This window comes from Maniola hyperantus, chromosome 13 (assembly GCF_902806685.2).
Source record: "Maniola hyperantus chromosome 13, iAphHyp1.2, whole genome shotgun sequence".
Taxonomy (NCBI): Eukaryota; Metazoa; Arthropoda; class Insecta; order Lepidoptera; family Nymphalidae; genus Maniola; species Maniola hyperantus.
In genome coordinates, this window is record NC_048548.1 from 14,765,907 (window position 1) to 14,790,113 (window position 24,207).

The 24,207-nt window shown below is 36.8% G+C and overlaps 1 protein-coding gene across 1 annotated transcript in view; it reads right to left on the bottom strand.

The window, feature by feature from the left end:
* LOC117987487 (retroviral integration site protein Fli-1 homolog) overlaps positions 1–20,868 on the bottom strand; it is a 47,168-nt gene extending 26,300 nt beyond the window's left edge. The window contains exon 1 of the mRNA XM_034974511.2: positions 19,736–20,868. Within this exon, the coding sequence (XP_034830402.1) occupies positions 19,736–20,637 (902 nt within the window). The 5' untranslated portion in view covers positions 20,638–20,868. The remainder of the gene's footprint in view (positions 1–19,735) is intronic.
* Between the last annotated feature and the right edge of the window lie 3,339 nt (positions 20,869–24,207).

The window sequence follows — 24,207 nt, forward strand, 5'->3', positions numbered from 1 at the left end:
ATTGCTAAATATGCTATATGCTGTCTATTAAATTTCATGATTCTAGGTCAATCTAAATATATAAAAGGAAAAAGTGACTGACTGACTGACTGATCTATCAACGCACAGCTCAAACTACTGGACGGATCGGGCTGAAATTTGGCACGCAGATAGCTATTATGACGTAAGCATCTGTTAAGAAAGAATTTTTGAAAATTCAACCCCTAAGGGGGTGAAATAGGGGTTTCTAATTTGTGTAGTCAACGCGGAGAAAGTCGCGAGCATAAGTTAGTGGGAAATAAATATTCTATAGGTTTTGATTCTCTAGTCTTGACTGACATAACAGACATCTAATCCTACAATGGTTCCTTTTTTCTTTGGAGATGCGGAACCCTAAAAAACAGTATTATGGTGGTCATAAGAACAATAACAGATGTCTACGAATAAACTGAATAGTCATTGTTGTTGCAATCCCAACGCCTTATTCTATGAAAGTGTTGGCCACTAAATAATATGATTTACATAATAAGTTATCGTCAAGTCGCACGTTCGAATCGTAATACTATCTGATTCATCGAATGAATGGCGACGGTTCTGCGAATCTCGCGCGCTGCTCTGAAAAGAAACACAAGTAAGGCCTCCTTCATATTGAGCGAGTGGCTTGTGCCTTTCAAATCTAATCGATTCATACTACGTCTGAGATTCTATTGAGTCGCCGGCAAGAATTTTAAAATGAGAAAAAATATTGAAAGGAAATTAAATCCATACCTACTAATATTCATACTAATATAATAAATGCGAAAGTGTGTTTGTCTGCTAGATTTTCACGGCCCAACAGTTTAACCGATTTTTGTGAAGTTTGGTACAGAGTTAGCTCACATCCCGGGAAAGGACATAAGCTACTTATCCCGGAAAATTAAATAGTTCCCACGGTATTTTTGAAAACATAAATCCACGCGGATGAAGTCGCGGATAGCATTTAGTTAAATATATTGTTTCTATTCATCTAGTCATATCCTCTGAGATCAAGAAGAAGCTTGCGGCCTAAGTGGTTGCGGGTGCGTCCTGCGGGGTTGCCAGCGTGTAAAACAAACTCTTAATATTTACTAGAAATTGTGTGTGCGCAGACGTGTGTCCTAATCGAGAGCGGGTGCCGAGCGGCATGGAATGAATGGCATCGCGCCCGCTGTCCACTCCCCAGGACTAACTCGGTGTCAACACTGAATGATAGCCACCGAGTTTAGTTGGTTCTACATTGCTGCTTCACTGGGTGGTATTAAAATATTTTTTCGTAGAAAACCTTCAACGGATTAATAAATGAGCTCGGTGGCTATCATTCAGTGTTAGACACTGAGTTAGCGAATCACCCTGCTGGGCCGCAGACTGGGTGTTGAGTGCTGACTCAGTGTACTTGAAAGGCGTAAAGTCGCCTTTACGGTCTGTACATAATGTTAGCATACATTTTAGTTAAGAGCAGGTAAATTCCACACTGTAAATAATGCATGAATACCAAGAAATTGGGGATGTACTGAGATGAATATTTTTGCTTGTCTTAACTTAATCCATCGCCGGTGCACTACTGAGAAAAGGTCTCCTCTCCTCTAAATATATAAAAGGAAAAGGTCAATGACTGACTGACGAATCGGGCTGAAATTTGGCGTGCGGATAGCTATTATGACGTAGGCATCCGCTTAGAAAGGATTTTTGAAAATTCAATCTCCAAGGAGGTGAAATAGGAGTTTGTTTGTGTAGTCCACGCGGACGAAGTCGCGGGCGTAAGCTAGTACCTAATAGGTATAGATGAAGTGGAAACCTCAGAATATGACGGCAACGCTCAACAATGGCTATAGACACCAACATGTCACCAATCACACGAAGTTATTTGCGTCATTGTCGATAAGTATAGCACATATCGAAGTACGCGCGTGTTGACTTGCTGTATAATTAGATAGGGGTACATAACGATTGTGAAATCCTTGTATATATGTGTTAAAACACCGGAACCTTCCGTCAAGTTGAAACTGATAAAAATACTACTACGTTTATCAGATAAATAATAGTTATCAGCTGTTTTCACTTTTCGCGCATTTTTTAGCATCTCTCAATAAAATTTACTTTCCGAATCAGTGGAACAGTCAATACTTATAATTTTATTAATCTGTCGATAGGTTTGTTATCATCAAAGGACATTTTGTCACTAATAACGTTGCTAAGAAATATCTTTAGAATACAGATAGTTGTAACATCATATTATAGTAGTTAATTTAGTTTTTTTAACATGTTTATCCATTTTACAATAGAACGTTTACCTACTGTTTACTTTTTAACCATAGCTACAGACAAACTGTATGGAATCTTCACTCAAATTGTTATCCCCTTTGTAAGTCTGATATATTTGTACGGAAATTGCATGCAGTGTTTACTTTTAAAAGATTTAACATAGTTGTGCATGATAGAAAAACCTATGTATATATTATAGTTAGTAAGTTTTATTTTAAAATCGCTAGTAAACCATTCAATAAAAATAAAAATAAAAAAATAAAAATAAAAATAGATGTAGAATTAGAATATGAAAAAAGAAGCTAACGTAACTTGCATGTTCAGATTTTTTGTACTTAGATATTATTGTGAATTGAAATTGGACTCTTAAAATATCTATACGTAGGTATTACTACTTTTTAAACATCTTCAAATACACAAAAAATATTTTTTTATATATTGATAAGTTATTTTCCTGGGTGATTTCTAAAAATTCATACTCTCGGAATACTAATAAAAAAACTAATCGCAATTGAAATAGTTACATTGCTAAAAACAATATCGATAATATTTTTTGTTAACTTACAAAAATAATTTTGAAAGTAGGTACCTATCTACTTATTCTGCAATTACTTTTAGATGAATATAGGAGTCCTTTGAAGGAACGATAACAACACTTTTATGAAACAAAAAGAAATATGCAATCCAAAATCATCACCACACGTTATTTTAAATCAAAAATAGTCAAAACATTTATAGTACATACAAAAAGACAAAATATAATAAATGAAAAGAAAACGTAGATGCAAAGTCATAATCTAAGAATAGATAAATATCAATAAATGCGATCACTAAGTCACGTAAAATTTTTAAACACAAAAGAAAATTGTGTTTAAAAAATTTAAAGAAAAGAAAATGAGAAAAGTGAATTGAATGAAGATCTAACACAAAACCTCAATGCAAAACAAAATTGTACACGATCGTAGATCCAATCCACGCGAACATCCGACAAAGGAGATCGCCCGTGAACGGGCCCTCTTTTGTGGCGTCGTGTCAAAACTTAAATATTTTTTTTTTTAAATGTGTTATTTTTTTACGATTATGTTTTATAACGACTTTTTTGCACTCTATTATTGAAAATATCCACAATTACAGTTAGAATCGTAAACATGCATATATTTTGAAGAAGTATTAATTAAATATAACCTCAATATCAGCAATATAAAAAATAAGATTTCTTTATAACCAGGGTGAATAAATAGAAATCGTTTGCAGAATATAAAGAGTTAATTATTTGTCTACAAAATAAAATTAAAACCATGGTGACACAACAATTATATTAGGGGGGGCCCAAAGCTCCTAAGAAAATGGGCAATCTCTTTTCTGAACACCAAAAGATCTTTTCAAAGTTTCAGTAAAGCATCTCAATTTTATTCACTTGTATAAATTAACGGAACCACCGCGATTCGCCGTACTGTACGAACTGCGTGATAAAGTTGTACAATTGTGGACTTTAATCCATCGGATTAAGTGCTAGGCGTATCGCGCACGTGAGTGGGTGTATTTGTTGCGAAGTTTTTTGCGAGCATCACGAGATACCTTGCACGCTTGTTCACGTTATCCTCATGCTGTCTCGCTCGCACTGTTTGATGCGATTAATATTGTAATCGGTTTATTTATGTTGGTATCAATGTGTCATAACTCATAATCTGTTAAATATCAATTAGTAGAATCGTAATGTTTTGACGTCTTACATCTATCTCTTTAATAAGATCCGTCGTTATCATCTTCTACTTCTACACCCCGCAGTCTTGCGCTGGTTCCATGTGACTCATTTGATGGTGTGTGTCCATCTAGCAACCTGCTAACACTTCACTTTCCAGTACCATCACCATTCCAGCTTCTGAGGGCTCCAACGTCTATGGGTTTTTCAAACCATGTATTCATACTATACCCCGTCCATTGTCCCTTCAAGCCCCCCAATTGTGTAAGAATAACGATTTCATCGTTATCGTAATCGTCAACAATTTCTGCCCTTTGATTGGCTGTGAAAAAAATGTAAACAGCGAATCAACCAATCAAAGGGCAGAATTAGTTGTCGATTACGATCACGATGAATACGTTTTTCTTACACAATCGGGGGGCTGGTTTGCAATGCGTTGGGCTATGTCAGACAGTACGCGGCAGAAAGTAATATACATTGGCCATTAGAATGACATTTCGGCTTTGTTGAGCGTTGTCTCTGTCACTCATACCTATATGACGTTTTGTCGGTCTCAACGACAGAGACGATGCTCTACTAATCTGCTAACTCCTTCTAAAGGTCGATGTACATTACGTATTGTACTCTGTTCTTCTACGGATCACCTTATTTCTGATTTTATTATGTAGATAAACACCAAGCATGATAGCTCTCTCTATCACCTACTGAGTGACGCTGAGCTTTCTTATGAGGCCCATAGTTAGCGACCATGTCTTAAACTTTGGTCTTCAGGCATTGAGAAGTTATTATCATCCTAATAATTATTATCAATTTGAGTTTTGTGTTCTTGGTTACAATATCAATCGATAATTTGATTTTATTTCTTCCATGATTATGATTATTTTAATGATTTTCACTTGTCATTGTATTGAGATTTAGAATGGCAGTTACATCATCATACTTAACTTTTATCCGATTACGCAGCATTTTGTTAAGTACGATAAAATGATACTTTACCAACTCATCAGCAATGGTGAAAGTTTCAAATTCAATACTAACTAAGCTTGTTTTTGTTTTTTATCTTAACACAAAACATTTACGTCATTCAAAACTTTGATGTTCTTATAAGCATTTATAAATTATTTATCTTGCGAATTTTCACACCTCTATATCAAATTCCTATTTAATTTATTGTCTATTTCATATTGCCGTTTAAAAGACTTCCTGTTTAAAATATTTGAAAAGGTACATATATAATGTAAAACCGCATAAGAAAAAGTTATTGTACATTTTAGGCATTATAAGTCCCGTAAATTGCTAATGCGTGTGGCCGCCATTATAGTGACGTCAGCACTGGACTGAAGTTTCGAGCTGATGGTATATTTTTATTTCGGCTGACGTCAAAATGACGTCATTTCGATGTTAATGAGACATGGTTCCAGCGCAATAGCAATTTGCGGGACTTATATAATGTTTGAATGGCTCAGCTGGATAAAAGTTAAAACCAAATCGCATTAGTATTACATTATTATCAAGATTATATTCCAATATATTAGCATAAAAAAAAAAAAATTAAAAAAAAAAAAAAAAAAAAAAAAAAATTGCAATATATAGCATTAGATTATATATAGCAATGGTAAATTTGTTACCAGTAAATAGACCTTTGACTGTAGACTCATAATAGCATTTGTTATCTAGTTATCTCAATAATAATATAATACTACCTATATTATAAACCTATGTAATATAATATATCCACTTCATCTTTCTAAGAATTCACACTTGATGATAACATACTATGTTAAGTATAGGTTCTTGCTATTAGATGTAATCTCTGTATGTTGTATAACAGTAAATATATTATTAAGTAGCGGATACCCGGCGTGTAGTACTAGGCTAAAAAAAACCGGCCAAGTGTGAGTCAGGCTCGCGCAATGGGGGTTCCGTACTACAGTCGTGTTTTTTCGACATTTTGCAGGATAATTCAAAAACTATGATGCATAAAAATAAATAAAAATCTGTTTTAGAATTTGCAGGTAAAGACCTTTCATATGATATAGTCACACACTTCGAAAGTTGAAAATACTAATTATTAGTTCATGACCACAATTTAATTTTTTTTGTGCGATCTAACCCTAAATTCACGGTTTTCAGATTTTTTCCCAAATGTCAGCTTTAAGATCTACCTACCTGCCAAATTTCATGATTCGAGGTCAACGGGAAGTGCCCTGTAGGTTTCTTGACAGACAGACGGACAGACAGACAGACAGACAGACAGACAGACAACAAAGTGATCCTATAAGGGTTCCGTTTTTCCTTTTGAGATACGGAACCCTAAAAATGCCTAATACATATTTATTGCTCTAAAACCATCTTCGCATTATTGCCTTTCTAATGAAACCGAGTTGGAGTACATCAGTTGGATGGTTTCAAAGTCTATAACGAACACATGTAGAGACATATTTTGTGTTTTATATTATTTTATAGAGAAGATGTAATCGTTTCTCTGTTTATTTTCTTTTTACACAAAACATAGAGATGATTGAGAAAAACTTCTAGAGCCTCAGATACAACTAAGAATTATGCATTCTATATTTCGGATTTTACACCTCGTGTACCCACACATATTATGCAAATGTAAATAATTGTATTTTATTGTATTGTATAGAATTTTGCGTGAACTGTAATTAAAAAATCATAAAATCTGCTAATAGTATAATTTTTATCAGGGTTTGCCATATTTAACAACTTTGCGAAGAACTATTAAAAGATAGCTATAAAACTCTTAAAATTATGCAAAGTGCTTTTGAAAAGTTGTATTTTTCTTATGATAAGTAGATTATTAGGCTACTAATGACGTCTTTGCTCCTTCCATTTTTGCTGAATCATAATTTTTGTTTTCTATAATATAAATTTAAAAGATTTCACGTATTCATTTTATTCATTGTTTATTTCAGTAATATTGTTAACAAGTCTTTAGGTATACATTTATAATATTGTGCACTACGCGCAAATATATTGGTTTGCTATTTTCTAAATCATTTTTTGTACAAAACATTGCACAAAAATAAAAATATTATCACTATTTAGGCCATAATATAAATGTGACAGCCAATCACGCGTTACCAAAGATAATATAGATAGATAGACAAGAAAATATAGCGTTCGTAAATAGTATATCTATTTGAGTTAAGTGCGTTTTTAAGCAATTAAATATCGCTTGCTTTAACGGTGAAGGAAAATATCGTACGAAAACCTGCATGCTTGAGAGTTTTCTAAAGGTTTGTGAACTCTGCCAATACGCACTTGGCCAGCGTGGTGCACTATGGCCTAAATCCGTAGCCTCTCAGAGTAAAAGGGAGGAGACCTTTGTTCCATGGATGATGTAGCTATATTTTAGGCATTTTTCAAATTAGTATTAAAATAAAATTCCACTTAAGTATAAATACGAAGCAGAATATTTATCATGTTGAAATATAAATCAAAAATAATATTTTATATACATGATATACTTAATATTAATAATATACACATAACATAAAATAAATTTAATTGAAGGTCGCGTATGTATTAAAGTTAATTGTCAGCCAAACAATCGGTTACTCATTCGCACACGGGTATAATAAACTCATTATCTTAAATTGTTTTTAAGCTTTACATAATTTTATTGTAAAGCTTGTAAAAACTGGCTCCTAGGAAAATATATCAATCCAAAAGATTCCCTACTAACTGTCTAATGTTTATGACTAATTACCAATTGTTAAGGAATTTACCACTAGAGGGCACCTAGGGTATCCCCGCAGAAAAAACCGGCCAAGTGCAATTCAGGCTCGCGCAACGAGGGTTCCGTAATACACTCGTATTTTTTCGACATTTTGCAGGATAATTCAAAAACTATGATATATAAAAATAAATAAAAATCTTTCATATGATATTATCCCACTTGATATAGTTATCTTACTTAGAAAATTGAAAATACTAATTATTATTAGTTCATGACCACAATTTAATTTTTTGTGTGATGTAACTACAAATTCACGGTTTTCAGATTTTTCCCCGAATGACTGCTATAAGACCCTACCTACCTGTTAAATTTCATGATTCTAGGTCAACGGGAAGTACCCTGTAGGTTTCTTGACAGACACGACAGACAGACAGACAGATAACGAAGTGATCCTATAGGGGTTCCATTTTTCCTTTTCAGGTACGGAACCCTAGAAACACAGTTTATCTTTAAAATTTGGTAATGAATAAGCCACATTAGCATCAAGTGTCGTGTTCTAACTTCTAATAACAATTATTCAAATAGTATTTAACTGGCGTAGCGTAAAAAAAACATTTTTCAACTCAGTGAAACTGGTTTGTTGATACATTGCCAAAGTGTTACGTTCTCTACCAGCGTACGTCATAGTCTACACATATATTATAGCAGTATGTGTTTGTTGTTTATATGTGTAGGAGTCGACGGCGCGGCGGGGGAATCCCGCTGTGCAAATCGTTCTTATATTTAGGGTTCTTCGAATATGTTTAATGACGGAAATTCGATTGATATTTTCTTGACATACAGGTAGCGTGTTTCGATTATAGGTTAATCTTAATGGTTATTTATTGTTATGGTTTATTATGAAATTGTTTTATTTATTCTTAGGACTAATCGAGTGTAGAGTGATTTGGTTTTTATTGATTTTAAAATTTCATTCTTGGAATGCATTGAAGAAATTGATTCTTATCACGCTTATTCTTATCATTTATTCTTATAACCTCACTTGCTAAGTGGTTGGTAGGTTCAATAGTTAATTTGTTTTGGTTCCATTCTAATCGGAAAAAATTAAGGCCATTAACTTTTTCGAATTTTCTAATTAAGGACTCTGCTATCTATTAAAATCTAGTTGGAAATTTCCAATTCTAATAAGTATGTTCTTATACTAGTACTTAATTAGATATTTTGGTAGGAAAATTTTGGGAAGTGATATTTTCTTGATCGACTTAGGTTTGTATTCGCCGCGGTCTTGCGTCGCCTGAATCCAGCGGCTCCCTGCGACTCGTGTCTGATGTCGTCCGTCCACCTAGTAGGGGGTCTTCTAACATTGGGTCTTCCAGCACCTTGGGAGTCTTGGGACCCCAACGTCTATCGGTTGTACGAACTATGTGTCCTGCCCATTGCCACTTCAGCTACGCAACCCGTTGAGCTATGTCGGTTACTCTAGTTCTCCTACGGATCTCCTTATTTCTGATTTGATCACGTAGAGAAACTCCAAGCATAGCTCTCTCCAATAAATATATTATTTGATTACTAGATGATGCCCGCGACTTCGTACGCGTGGATTTCGGTTTTTGAAAATCCCGTGGGAATTCTTTGATTTTCCGGGATATAAAGTCTATGTCCTTCCCCGGGATGCAAGCTATCGCTGTACGAAATTTCGTCAAATTCGGTTGAACGGATGGGCCGTGAAAGGCTAGCAGACAGACAGACAGACACACTTTCGCATTTATAACATTCGTATGGATAAATATTTTCCAGCATTTTATCATTTTTCTCTGGTGGCGACAACTAGGTTTAGGTAAGTGGGTACTTGTAACTAGAGGACACTTCACAGTACACCTACATTCGACATACGTAACATTACACAAAACTATTATCTGCTAACCTCGCCTCTCGTCAGCCATTAAACGTGCTCTAGTTACACTACACCAGCTAATTATTATATTATATTCTACTTTTTATTCAGTACTCAGTATGTTCATTTTAGATGTTTCTTTTACAGTGGAACCATTAACGAATGTTGTTGACTCTATAGATCAAAGATATCCTTTTCCGAAGATTATAATTATATTATAATATTATAATTTTCGGTTGATTATGATTACAAGGATGAATTCTGAGATTTTCCAAAAACATAGTGTACATCATCATCACGAATCATACTCTGTTTGTATGGAGAGCGGTTAGAATTACACTCCTTTTGAAACTGGACTGACGCGGACGCCGGAAAATATGCCGAAAATTTGATGACTTGTAACGTTACGTCAAGAAAAATGGTTTTACTGAAGTTGAATAGAAAAGCTTAAGGAAAATTGGAATTTGAATGAAATAATAAAATTACCCGAAAACAACCGGGGCCAAAACCTAGCAATGGGATGTGATACTGAATTTTTCATTCACGTCGCGAACCTTCTAAAAGCAAAAACAAAGAAAGTGCGGGGAATTCGCAGAAGGCGCCCGCCCCGGGAAGGGAGCTTTACTAATCAATATAATAGAGCCACTATGAGAAAAAAATATATATACATACCTACCTCCATCTAAGTATCTACGCACATTTTTTGTGCAAGGAAATCTCGAACTTATGGCTTCGGAATAGAGTTATATTTAGAGAATGGCACGACAACACGAGGCTGCCCTAGTTATAAATAGATTTTCACGAAAAAGAAATGTTACAGGGACTTTGGTGCAAGCTTTTCACAGAGTAGCCACGTGATAGAGTTCGATAAAGTTTTCCCAAATAAATAATTCATCTAGTATTATAGTATAGATATCTAAACTACATTGATAGGGTTTAAAATAGTGCTATCCTGGATAAATCCTTTACCTAAGAGAATTTTTTGACTGACGTAGAATATTATTTAGATCTGACAATTTAGTTTTTAATTTTGTGCTATTAGCATTATTATTAAAAGTAGACTACTAAAGCTAGGTTTATTCATATAAATACTAGCTAAACCGCCCCGGCTTCGCTCGGGAGGAGTTAAGAAAATTGAGGGGGAGGTTGAATTAAATATTTCTCTCCGTAAGAACCTTCCTCGTACTTTAAGGAATATTTTTAAAAAATAATTAGCGAAATCGGTTCAGCGGTTCTCGAGATTTGCGATGAGCAACACATTTGGTTATTCATTTTTATATTATAGACTAGCTGACCTGCCCCGGCTTTGCTGAGATGAAATTTCTGAAAATCCAAAATGTGATGTTTCTGGACGCGGTTTGAGATATACGTTGATATTAGTATAATACTAGATAATGCCCGCGACTTCGTCCGCGTGGGTGCTCTTTGATTTCCGGGATAAAAAATAGCCTATATCACTCCCCAGGTTCAATTAAAGCGTAATTTCATGAAGACTTTGTAATAACAATAACTACCTATAACAATGTATCGATAGCAACATAAACTCGAAATATTAATAACGCTTATGATAATTTTAATACCAAATTTGTTATTGTTGTTATTAAAATTAATTGAGCATTATCTGCCAATTACGTACCGGATGAACGTACAAGAGTATAGTTGTTGTATTATAATAATAATGTTATTAATATATAATTAGTTGCCGGGAGCAAATAAGGACAATATTATTGTTCTTGTGAGTTATCATCCATGGTAGCATAGTCGAGCTCTATGTGTATAATGTAAATTCTATATAATATTGTTCGCGGTTAGATGAAGAACCTCATCACAAAGCAAAGATAAACAAATCTTCACAAGCTGGTCGTCAACGTCATCGAGTTACCATGGACACAAGTCAAACAAATCATCATTAATTATTTTCTGAGATTATTGTGGATATCTCTCAAGCTCATATAATTCGATATCTTCCTACGATTATATTATTCAAAATTGCCCTATTTGCCTTATTTGTAACAATATATACTTTAATATTATGTATAATATATACCAAGTTTTTTTTTTTTTTTTTTTTGTCGTAAAGCACTGTCACCAGTACTTTACTACCATTACAATCTAGCCTATGAAAGAGGCTAATAAGCAATATTATATTAACCTAAACTTATAAACGTACTTATACCTAAGAATCTGTCCATTGACTTAGCTTAGTTTATAGTTAAGATACCTTATTGGAAGACACTTTGTTCTTGTGTTCTTTAAAATATATACTAAGTATAATTAAATAATTACGTATTATTTATTTATATATACTAAGTATAATTAAATAAATAATACGTAATATATTATTTTTAATTTGTATTCGATTAATTAACTGAAATGCCCGCAGCCTCTGTCGCCAAGCTACCCTTGCTCTAATTTCTCCGCACCACACTCGCACAGACGCAATTAAGGCGTACACGAGCCGGGCGCGGGGGGCGGGCGGGGGTGCAGAGGGAGAAAAATGCGAGAAAAAACGCGGAAGCTGCGACACGTGACTAGATGCTTCCCGGGTGTTGCCATGACAACGGCAGGGCCGCGTTCCTCGTATTTTCGTTCGTGCGTGCAGGACTGTGTCAATTTTTCTTCTTTTTTTTTCTGTGATTTTATGCGGGGAGGTAGTCTGTGTGTCACGTAACACAAAATTTATTAGGCTGTTGTATATTCTGTTTATTGTATTATACAGAGAGGCATTTTTTTGTTTTTATTATAATAAGTACCAGCTAATGTCCGCGTCTTTGTCCGCGTGGATTTTCCGGGATAAAAGTAGCCTATGTCACTCCCCAGATCTCAAATAATCACGTCGGTCCCCTGCTCCGTTGTGATGTGATTGAATGATGATTATCATTAACTTTTTGCCGGCTCACTACCGAGCAATAGGCTCCTCTCAGAATGAGAACATTTAACCCATAGTCTACCACGCTGGCCAAATGGCAGACTTCACGCACCGTCGAGGACATTATGGAGAACTCTGAGGCATGCGGGTTACTTTACGATGTTTTCCTTCACCATTTATTTAATTCTCCGAAAAGTAAGAATTGCGTGCCCGGGATCAAACCGCCAACCCGTGAAAAAGGAGAAGGACATCTTAACCACTAGGCTATCACTGGTTTACTATTTAAAAATATAGCAAAATATAGTAAAAAGCAAGTATGTCATTTCTCGTTCTCTTCGTAATATGGGCCTTTGAAAGTAGTTTCGATAACTGCAAAGTGTCGCTACTAGATGGCATTAAACAGTCGCTTCAGTACTGAGTGAACATACGTATCACAACGTCACTGGCAGTAAGCGAAACCGTGGCCGAGTGGTCAAGGCATCGGGCGCGAATCCAGAAGATGCCGGTTCGATTCCTGCCGGTTACGCAATTTTTGACGTGTATTTAAAATTATCACTGGTTTTACACTAGTTTCACTTGAACCGCGCCTAAAGGTTACACGCAGTATTGGGCGACTTCCGGGTCACCATACTAGTGTACGGCACCTCTCACGTGGCGCGAGGCAAGGAAGCGCAAAGCGGAAGCGAACCGGCCTTGAGCGTCGTCAACGAAAAAATCTATACTGCAGGGCGCCGCCCCCTGCTCCTAAGTCCTAGTGCCCCACTAGCTATAAGTATCTTGTTTTTTCGGAATTCTTACTACTCTACAGAAGTTAATTGTGCCAGATCCTTCTTTTCACGCACATGCTAACTGTGGAATCAACTCCCATCACCGGTGTTCCCACTAGATTACAACAAGGGGTTATTCAAGGGGCGGACCAACAAATTCCTGAAAGACCGGCAACGCATCGGTGGTTCTTCTAGTGCTGCAAATGTTCATGGGCGGCGGTAATCACTTAACATCAGGTGACACGCTTGCTCGTTTGCTCGCTATCTCTATGAAAAAACAAAAAATGTGAAATTTTCTAAAATTACTTAAAATTTAGGGTGCCGTACCGCAAAAGGCAAAAATCAGCCAAGTGCGAGTCAGGCTCGTGCAACGAAGGATCCGTACTACAGTCGTATTTTTTCGACATTTTGCACGATAATTCAAAAACTGTGATGCATAAAAATAAATAAAAATCTGTTTTAGAATGTACAGGTAAAGCCCTTTTATATGATTCCCGGTTTCGTAGAGCGTTGCCTCTATCGTTTAGAGTTTAGACTTTAGACCGACAGAACGTCATATAGGTATAAGTGACAGAGACAACGCTCTACGAAGCCGGAATCTTTTTCTAAAGCTCGATGTACAATATTTCCTGCCGGCTACTGTATGTTCTCTTTGAACTAGGTTTAAAGTCTTACTTCTAATATTCCAATTGTACCTACTCATAAATATAACTTTAAAGATTTAATTTAATTTATTTTAGTTTTAATTTAATGTTGTTTTTTTATTTTTTAGATTTAAGTTTATTAATAGTTTATTTGTTAACCATTGATAATAAAACCTACCATTTTAAAGGATTAAGTATCGAAAAATACCCAGTTTTTTGTATTTTGACTACATTGATGTATTTCTCTCATAATGCTTTTTATCATGAAGTGGATACTGGATACCTACATTTTAATCAATATTATCAGTTGCCTTATTTTCTAATCTCAGTCTGAAGTCGGTTTATCTACTTCTACATTTTATTTGCCAACAATAAATTAAACTTATTTTTTTTGTTCTATATTTTTTATGAGATGAAACAAAATAAATTGCAATATTTGAAAAATTATATTCGATAATTGGATTGATAATTGGTACAATATTATGTAGCTTCTTCATATATAGAACTACGAGTAAAGGAGTAGTTAAAATATTTAAGCATAATTTTTAACTTCAAGTAGCAAAAAACAATGTAATAATAATATTTTATTATCTTTGTTCAATCTAACAGGTTTTAACAACAACCTTGAGAATTTGTTAGTTTCGTTAAAACATCGTGTCAAAAGCTTCTGAATTATATCACACCTACTTATATATATTTTATTAAGTTTTATTTCACATCCATTCCTAAAAACATATTATAAGTGTTATTTTTTGTCAGATCAATTAAAAAAAAAAAGTTCAACTTATAGCATTTAATAGCTAACAAATCTTCAGTTTCAAACCGGTTCGGAAAGTAGATTCTACTGAGAAGAGTTTGTACACTACGTTCATTAAATCTATAGCGAGAGGCGCTAAACGGATTTTAAATATTGCTGAAGAAAATATCACAGTGAAATATTTTATGAACTTAACTGTTCGAAATGCGATCCAATATAAACCCAGTAATAGAAAGTAGTAGTCAAAATCTTTATTGCAACAAAACAGAACAAAAACATACAAACAAAAAGAAGACAATTGTGCTGGGTGTAAAGGCAGCCTTATCAGTAAAGTGATCTTATAAAGGCAACTCAGCGTATGGAGCTAATGGTAAAACTACAAGAATTTAGTACAAAGCAAGATAAAATAGTGTACCTAACTACCTACCTAAGTACAAAAATATTATGATGGGTACAAAAAATATCATCAAACTAAAACTCTACCTAAATGATTGAGACTTCGATTATAATTATTTAAACTAGAGGATGCCCGCGACTTCGTCCGCGTGGATTTAGGTTTTTGAAAATCCCATTTTGAATGCCTATGTCAATTTTCGTGATGAAAACTCCCTCTGTACCAAATTTCATATTAATCGGTCAAACGGATGGACCTTTAAGAATCCCGTGGGAACTCTTTGAGTTTCCGGGAAAAAAAGTAGTTTATGCCCTTCCCCGGGATGTAAGCTAATTCTGTACCAAATTTTATCAAAATCGGTTAAACTGTTGGGCCGTGAAAACCTAGCAGACAGACAGACAGACACACCTTCGCATTTATAATATTAGTATGGAAAAAAAAAATAGGTATGTTTGGCAACGCGTGAGATAATATTGTACTTCGCAAAGACACAAAAACTTGTACATCGAGACATTTGAAGAAAAAAAACTTCAATTATTGTTTTTAAATCGTATAAAAAAATATACACAATATGATCAGTTTAAACAATGTCTTGTCTGGTAGTTATAATGTTAACTATTTTTTGGAGTGGATTTTTTTATTACATTTTCATTGACCAAGAAGTCAATAACTAGGTATAAGTCCCGCAAATTGCTATTGCGCTGGAAGTTGGAACCATGTCTCATTAACATCTAAATGACGTTATTTGACTATATATGTCATTGGTTCGAAACTTCAGTCTAGTGCTGACGTCACTAAAATGGCGGCCAGGCGCATTAGTAATTTGCTGGATTTTCATTAACTTAATGATGTTATTTCCTGAACAGTTAAAATCATTTTAGTAAATGAAGTATCTGTAAAGTTTATTGTTGTGGTTTTTATTGTTTCAAACATTGCTGCTTTGTGCAAGTTTAATTAATCAAATGCAAACTGATTCATTTCATATTACAGGTAATATTAAAGAACCAAATGGGGCTAATGGCACCAAAATTCCCTGGGGCCATGGAGTCTTAGTGCTAAAAAATGTTTACGAGACATTTCACCGCGATTAATAGCCTCATCTGGTGACAGAAGGGCTGGCTCATTTTTTGCGAAATGGGTCAGCCTGGCTGTCCAGCGCGGAAATGCAGTCAGTATTCTTGGCACCATTCCACGCGGGCATGATTTGTATAGTAATTAGATAAGGCTAGCTTTAAGTTTTATTGTGATATTTTCATTTAAAAAAAAAAGAACCAAATATGTTATAACTTTTTTTGCTAAAATCTGCTATTATGAAAAGAATCCCTACAATAATAATTACACAACTCTTTAGCACCAATATTTCAACGACTCCCTTTTTGAGTTTTTATTTATTTGAGAATTTTCCGATACGTGAATATGAAATGTTCTATTATTATTTTAAAGGAGAAACTGGCTGACTGACATATCAACACACAACTCAAATCGCCGAGTCTATAAGCTTGAGATTTTGTATGAGAGTTTCCCCACTAAGACAGGATTTACATAAGTTTTAGCCCAGCAAAGCTGAAATAAGAAGAGATAATAATTCATTTTATTTTAAACTCAAATAATGAGTTAAAGTTATACTATGTTAATATCTTAGTTTTAGACATTAGATTAAGGCATAACACTAATAATTATTATTATATATGACTTAGAACTTAAAATAGTGCCAAGTTTTCTTAAAAGCAGCATTACCATCGATATTTGTTGTAAATGTTCATACAACCCATACAGCATTTACAACAACATCACATAATCGCGTCCTCACCAAGTTTATGTACAAAGTATTCTAAGAATTGTTCGACGGACAGAAACTGGTTTAACCATACTCAACATTATGTGAAGTCTTTATATGACTTCGCTTTACCTTTGAGTTTGTAAATAAATCAATGAAGTCTACATATATTATGTATACTTACACAGATATGTATCATGCAATATTAATAGAAGTGAACCAATGACCAAAAACAAATAAAGTTCATAATCTTATAGAATCTTGACCAATAACAAGTATCTTCTATAATAGGCGATTTTAAGTATTTATTTCTAAAATCAGCTAAGTACGTTCATAGATATTACATGAGACATGAACGTAAAGGCATAACATTTCAATGCAGATACAATATAATACTATGATAGGACTGTTTGAGATAGAGTCTGCTCAGTGATCTCACTGATCATAATAAACAACAACAAAAAAAGAGCAGAGCTTGGTTAGCAACAACTATACCCAGCATCAGAATGCAAATCTAAAGTCTAAAGATAACACGATAAGGTCAACATTGTAATTACCAGATCCACGCCACAACCAACGACGCATTTAATGATTGAACTTTTAACAACTTCTGACTAGAATAATACAGCTGAATCGACCAATAATAAACCTAAAGCAATAAGGAATAAGGGTGAATTAGATGGACGTTAAAATTTGCGAGTTAACGTGTGAATCGAACAAGGACAAAGTTAAACCAGCAAGGTGAAGGTAAACTATAAAAACATGTGCTGGCCTGTTGTGCATGAGAACACAGGGCTCGAGTACCACAAGCTGTGTGATAAATTATTTGTAATTGCAAGTATACTTAACTTAATTGAATGTAATATTAGTTATTCATATAAAAGTTGCGAAGATGCATTAATGCCATTAAACAACGATGATTATTTGATAAAACTATGAATTTTTTTAAACGCATGCTTTTAATTTAACGAAATACAAAAACATTGTCAACTATTCTCAACTAAACACTACTATTTATTTTTCAAAACAATTCTTATACCTATGAAATCCTACCTAAAAACATAATATTTTTTATCTTTATCGTTGCTTTATCGACTTTGAAACTAAACACAAGTGAATCTCTCAAAAATAAATATAAAACTACTAATGATTTTTAAACGAGCTCCCATCTTGCAACTATATGAACCTAAAAGATATTATGTTTAATTTTTTTTGTCTGATCAAAGAATAAATGCCCGTACCGGACTAGTCAGCAAAGTCACATTGGCATGTTGGAGTGTTTTTATTCGCTTATGCGAAGGTCATACGCGAAGCCTGAGCTTTAAAATACAGATGCGTCGTTCCAGGCAATGAAAACTTTTGTAATACTTAGTTACTTTTACGTTTACGTTTAGTTACGTTACTTTATTAAGTTGCTACATCTATGCAACATAATATGATCTGCACTGCTGTATATTCTTTTCTTTTAAAAATAATACGTGCTACAATTTTGGAAAGCATTATGATTTTGGTATTTTATACCTGAACTCCAATATGAATAAATACTAGTTTCGAAAGATGTAAGTTCTATGGCTTCAAAAAGTATGTCAGGGAAATTTTCCTTTTAAAATATTTGCTGCAGGAACAGTTTCGTTGAAATTAACTTTTTAAAATCAATGTAATCGATATTATATCATTTATAGCAGACATAAGATTTATTGTCTTTTTCGCAATGCTTAAAATTATGTAAAAAGTTGAAGCTTTTTGTAGTAGTCTACATATTTGATTAGCTATTAGAATTCTCAATAAGTACTTGTCAACACCTATGCAAGCTACAAATAACTAACGTCTGCATAAGTCTAGGAAATAAAAAACTATATTATTATAAAAATTGCGCCGTGCCATTTGGCATTAATTAACTATATTTATATAATTAATAATACTGTGCAATTAGAATTCCCAACAACAGCTTAACAAGTTGATGTGTTTAACACTTCGCAGATCAAAACGTGTCAAGAATCACTAACCATAAAATAAAATTAATAAACATGTGCATTTAGCGTCTACCAAGGATTCATAGCTTTAGTATAATATAAGTAAAGTATCTACCTACATAGATATATTGTAATATTGTGAGGTGGTAACAAAAATATTGCTCAGTTAATATATGTTGTGGGCTTCTTTTCAGACAAAGGCGCGTTCGGAACCCTCGTTATCACCAAACAACAATGGTATAATATTTATAAACTATTTAAAAGAACATGTAACAATAATATTTAATAAATTTGAGTTTAAATATCCTAAAATATTTGGTTTCATGATATCCGGTATTGAAAGATTAAAATATCATCTGAAAGTTTTTCCTATAAGAATATCACTTGACCGAAAAGAATACGTGTTTCTTTATTTCAAGAACGAAATTACTGACTCCTCTCATTTATACCTATTTGCTGCTTTTTCAGATTTTACTCAGAACATGTTAACAGTTCGTGATTGGATCAATTATTTTTAATTAATGTTTATCGTGAATTACAATTCAGCACTGACATTGTAATTCTCTATAGAGTCATATGAATTGTTTTTGAAACCGAAGTATTTGAAAATCAGTTCTCTCAAATGTGGTTTATGTATTTCAAAGTTAAAGGATATTATAATATTATGTATTTTTGTCAAAGTGCCATATTATAGAACTGCATCTATGTTGTTAGCAGTCACTTATACATACATTGTAGGAGGTACTTTTATAAGACAATGGAACAGAAATAGAAAAGCCTTTAAACGTTAAAACGTATTAACGCTCATCAACTGTTTAGCTGTAAAATTGACGGCATGCAATGTTCCACGTGCCTTAGACGTGATAAATTATGTATCGCTGGCGAGAACACAAGATGCAACTGACAAATGGAGTAATCACGACTTCGCTAACTCTGTATAAGTAAATCTAAATGCAGAAAGAATTTAAATAACGGTAAATAACAAGTCAAACTCACCTAAACTTTCCTTGTGAAATATCCTCCCATTTGATTATTGACGGACAAAATCTTTCATCCAACAAAAGATCTCGCAGGAACTGTGGGACGGAAACGCTTCGTGGACGTTTGTCTTTCTTGACGGATCCTTTCGGTCGGCCCGGAGGCCTTTTGAACGGTTTCTTCTTATCATCCTCGTCTCCAGATTTGCTTCCATCGCTGCCGTAGGAGCAAGCCGGTGAGGCGGCGTCGATACGGAACGCGTCCTCGTGATCGTCGCTGGAGTCTGCGGCGTTCATTAAACTGATATCATTCGTCTTGTAATCCGAAGCGTAATACCCTCTGTTTCTATCAGTGCAATAGGTCAAATCCGTTAGTATCGTCTGTTCATGGCTTTGGGCATAGGGAGCACTCTCCGCGTATCTCAACACTGACTGCGATCGCATGTCCTCGTTCAGACGGCACTGCAGCCGGTCGTAGATCGTGTTGGCTATCCTCGTCGAGGTCTGCGGATCGACGTGAGGATGCACCACCAGTTCCACGATCTCCATATGTCTCTTGTTCCTCAGCTCGTGGCCCGGGAGTCTGAAATTGTGGAACGGCACATCCAGTTCGCTGAAGCCGTGTGAAATGGCACACTCGTAGACCCACGAGACGGAGTCGTCGCAGTTCCAGTCGTCCACCGCCTTGCTCTTCCAGCCGTCGGTGTCGTGGCGGTACTCGCGAAAGTTTATCAAGTTGTAGTACACGCTGTTGGTCTCCGCCTCGGGGTCCGAGCACATGTTGTAGGAGTCGTACAGGTTCCCGTAGGTGAAGCTGGCGTTGCCCTTCTTCAGGACGCTGAAGGCGTCGAGCGGCGCTGACGCCGTTTGCGGTGTGGGCACGTAGTAGTCACACATGTTTTGGCGCGCGTAGTCGATCATGGCAGCGTGCGGAGCGGCCGACGGTTCGCGACAGAATGGGCGGCGAGCGCTGGATTCGCGTTATTCATACTACGATATCCAAAGTTGTTTGTTTACATCGCGCCCCGCGCCGCGACTGCGTAGCGTGCATGCTACTAGTAATAGTAGAGCGCTTTTCTTTGTACTACGCTGTTTATCTTCATAATATGTGTATCTGCACGACAGTATATTGATACGTGTAGAGTCATCAACAGCTCTATTTCTACTGATCGATAGTAAACCATCCTTTACTTATTATGTGACAGTATGTATGTAACGTCCTACTGAATTATCTGCGTTGATAAACTCTGAAGTGCAAAATTGGCTGATACGTAGTACCTACTTAAGCTGATTTAATATCATCTATATAAGTACATATTACTAGCTGATCCCCACCCACGGCTTCGCCAGCGTGGATTTAGGTTTTTAAAAATCCCGTAGGAACTTTTGACTTTTGACAAAAAGTAGCCTATTCGTATTCCGTAGTAGCTCGTCCCCAGGATGCAAAATATCTCAGTACCAAATTTCGTAAAAAAATGTAAACGCATGATTCTTTAAAAATCCCGTGGCATCACTACGATTTAAGAATGCAATTTCTTACAGCATCAGGGCTGAGGAGTTGGGCACTCGAATTCAAAAAGTCTTTACTTGTTAGGTACCTCCAGTATCAATTTATAACCGACAGTTTCTAAATCCCATCAATTTTTGTGGTCAGGTCCCGTACAGCATCAGGATTGCGGAGTTGGGATCCAAATTTTTTGTGACAAATGTAGCAAAGTTTCTCTAACGGTAAAAAAAATTACTCATAACGGTTCAGAAGTCTCGGAGATTTCCACATAATAATTCAATATAAATTTCGGTGTAGGTATATAGGTAGAAAACAGAACTCCTCCTTTTTTGAAAGTCGATTAAAAAAGTAGCTTATTTTACTCCGTGATTAATCCTCTACTTGTCTGTGAAAGTCCCGTTAAAATAGATTTAGGACAGACAGATAGACAGACAAAAAATTTCAAAACATACACAAACAATAAGATATTACATGCTAATAGGCAGAATTTGGCTGTACCTTTTTGTTTTGTAATATCTGCACTGTTTACCCATATTCGCAATAAAGTTGAATTTGAAACGTGTGATTCAATCAATAGAAAATACCTACCTACGCTTAGATCTTTTAAACTACGCAACGGATTTTGATGTGGTTCACATTAGTTGCTTTTCCTTCCTTCCTCCAACACAAGGTTGCTAATTTGTTGAAATATGGCAATAATTGTTAAGATGTCGGAAGAATTCAGGCCGACACGCGGCATTCATCAAAAATGCCGTCTTTTTCTTTTGTAACATAACAAAATAACCACATTGGCACCTATATTGTACCCAATGATTGTACCCTATTAGTACCTATATTGTACCCGTGAGAAGCCGGGGCAGATCGCTAGTTATTTTAAAAATTGCATACATTTATTTGCTTTGGCCCAATAAAAAACATAGGTTAGCTACGTGATATAGGTATGTGGCGCGATTTTGTATGCGTCATAGAGTAATGCAATAGAATGTATAATTGTATTTGGTAATTATTGTGGTTAACTATTGTAACCTTTTATGGGAAACACTGCTGAATCAGAGGATTAATAATTTTTACACTTTCATAACTAGCCGCGACTTTTATCACACACTTCTGTCCAAAAAGGAGTGTAAATTTTTTTTAGGCTTCCGTACCTCAAAAGGAAAAACGGAACCCCTATAGAATAACTTTGTTGTCTGTCTGTCTGTCTGTCTGTCGGTCTGTCAAGAAACCTACAGGGTACCTACTTCCCATTCATTTAGAATCATGAAATTTGGCAGGTTAGGTAGGTCTTATAGCAGACATAAAGGTAAAAATCTAGACTAGTATAAATTAAAACCTCTTTGTTATAAAAAATAATAATAAATAATAAAATAAAAAAATAATAAAATATAAAGCAGCCAACTTACCTCCTTATGCTGTTATTATGGTAAACAAGTCCTTGCCGGTGTCCTCGTTACTGCACAGTGCACAGAGCGGGGGCACACGATGCGTTGCGGCGGCGCGGCGGTGCGGCGCCGGAGCGGTGTCGCGTGCGGCGCCGGAGCGGTGTCGCTGCGTCGCGTCATCAGAAATATCTGTGGCATGTCAGAGCGGGAGCACACGATGCGTTGCGGCGGCGGTGCGGCGCCGGAGCGGTGTCGCGTGCGGCGCCGGAGCGGTGTCGCTGCGTCGCGTCATCAGAAATATCTGTGGCATGTCAGAGCGGGGGCACACGATGCGTTGCGGCGGCGGTGCGGCGCCGGAGCGGTGTCGCGTGCGGCGCCGGAGCGGTGTCGCTGCGTCGCGTCATCAGAAATATCTGTGGCATGTCAGAGCGGGAGCACACGATGCGTTGCGGCGGCGGTGCGGCGCCGGAGCGGTGTCGCGTGCGGCGCCGGAGCGGTGTCGCTGCGTCGCGTCATCAGAAATATCTGTGGCATGTCAGAGCGGGGGCACACGATGCGTTGCGGCGGCGGTGCGGCGCCGGAGCGGTGTCGCGTGCGGCGCCGGAGCGGTGTCGCTGCGTCGCGTCATCAGAAATATCTGTGGCATGTCAGAGCGGGAGCACACGATGCGTTGCGGCGGCGGTGCGGCGCCGGAGCGGTGTCGCGTGCGGCGCCGGAGCGGTGTCGCTGCGTCGCGTCATCAGAAATATCTGTGGCATGTCAGAGCGGGGGCACACGATGCGTTGCGGCGGCGGTGCGGCGCCGGAGCGGTGTCGCGTGCGGCGCCGGAGCGGTGTCGCGTGCGGCGCCGGAGCGGTGTCGCTGCGTCGCGTCATCAGAAATATCTGTGGCATGTCAGAGCGGGGGCACACGATGCGTTGCGGCGGCGGTGCGGCGCCGGAGCGGTGTCGCGTGCGGCGCCGGAGCGGTGTCGCGTGCGGCGCCGGAGCGGTGTCGCTGCGTCGCGTCATCAGAAATATCTGTGGCATGTCAGAGCGGGAGCACACGATGCGTTGCGGCGGCGGTGCAGCGCCAGAGCGGTGTCGCTGCGTCGTCTTACATAGACATATCTGTGGCATGCCACACGATGCGCTCCGGCGCCGCACCGGACTTGCAATCACCGAGACGAGGCGGGAAGGGGTGAATGCGTTGCGACGTCGGAGCGGCACCGCTCAGTTATTTATGCGTCACAAGGAAGGACACTGTCCAACGCTGCTACGGCGCCGCTGATACATAACAACGTTGCGGCGCCGCACCGCTCGTGTGCCCGCTGATACGATGAAATCATTGCGGTGCGGCGCCGCAACGCATCGTGTGTCCCCAGTCTAAGTCATTGGAATTTGTCCCGTTAGATCGACGGAGTGATTGAACCTTTCAGTCGCTTGTATTATACATATTATTATACAATAGGTAATAAACACATTATACAGCTTATCACATTGACGTCAATATATTTTTCCGTTTTCCCACTGGCCAATAGAAAAAGGATAATATGTATTAAAACCTTTAATACAGCTATTGACCATCTATTGACTTAAGGAAAATAACCAACAGCCTCCCTAG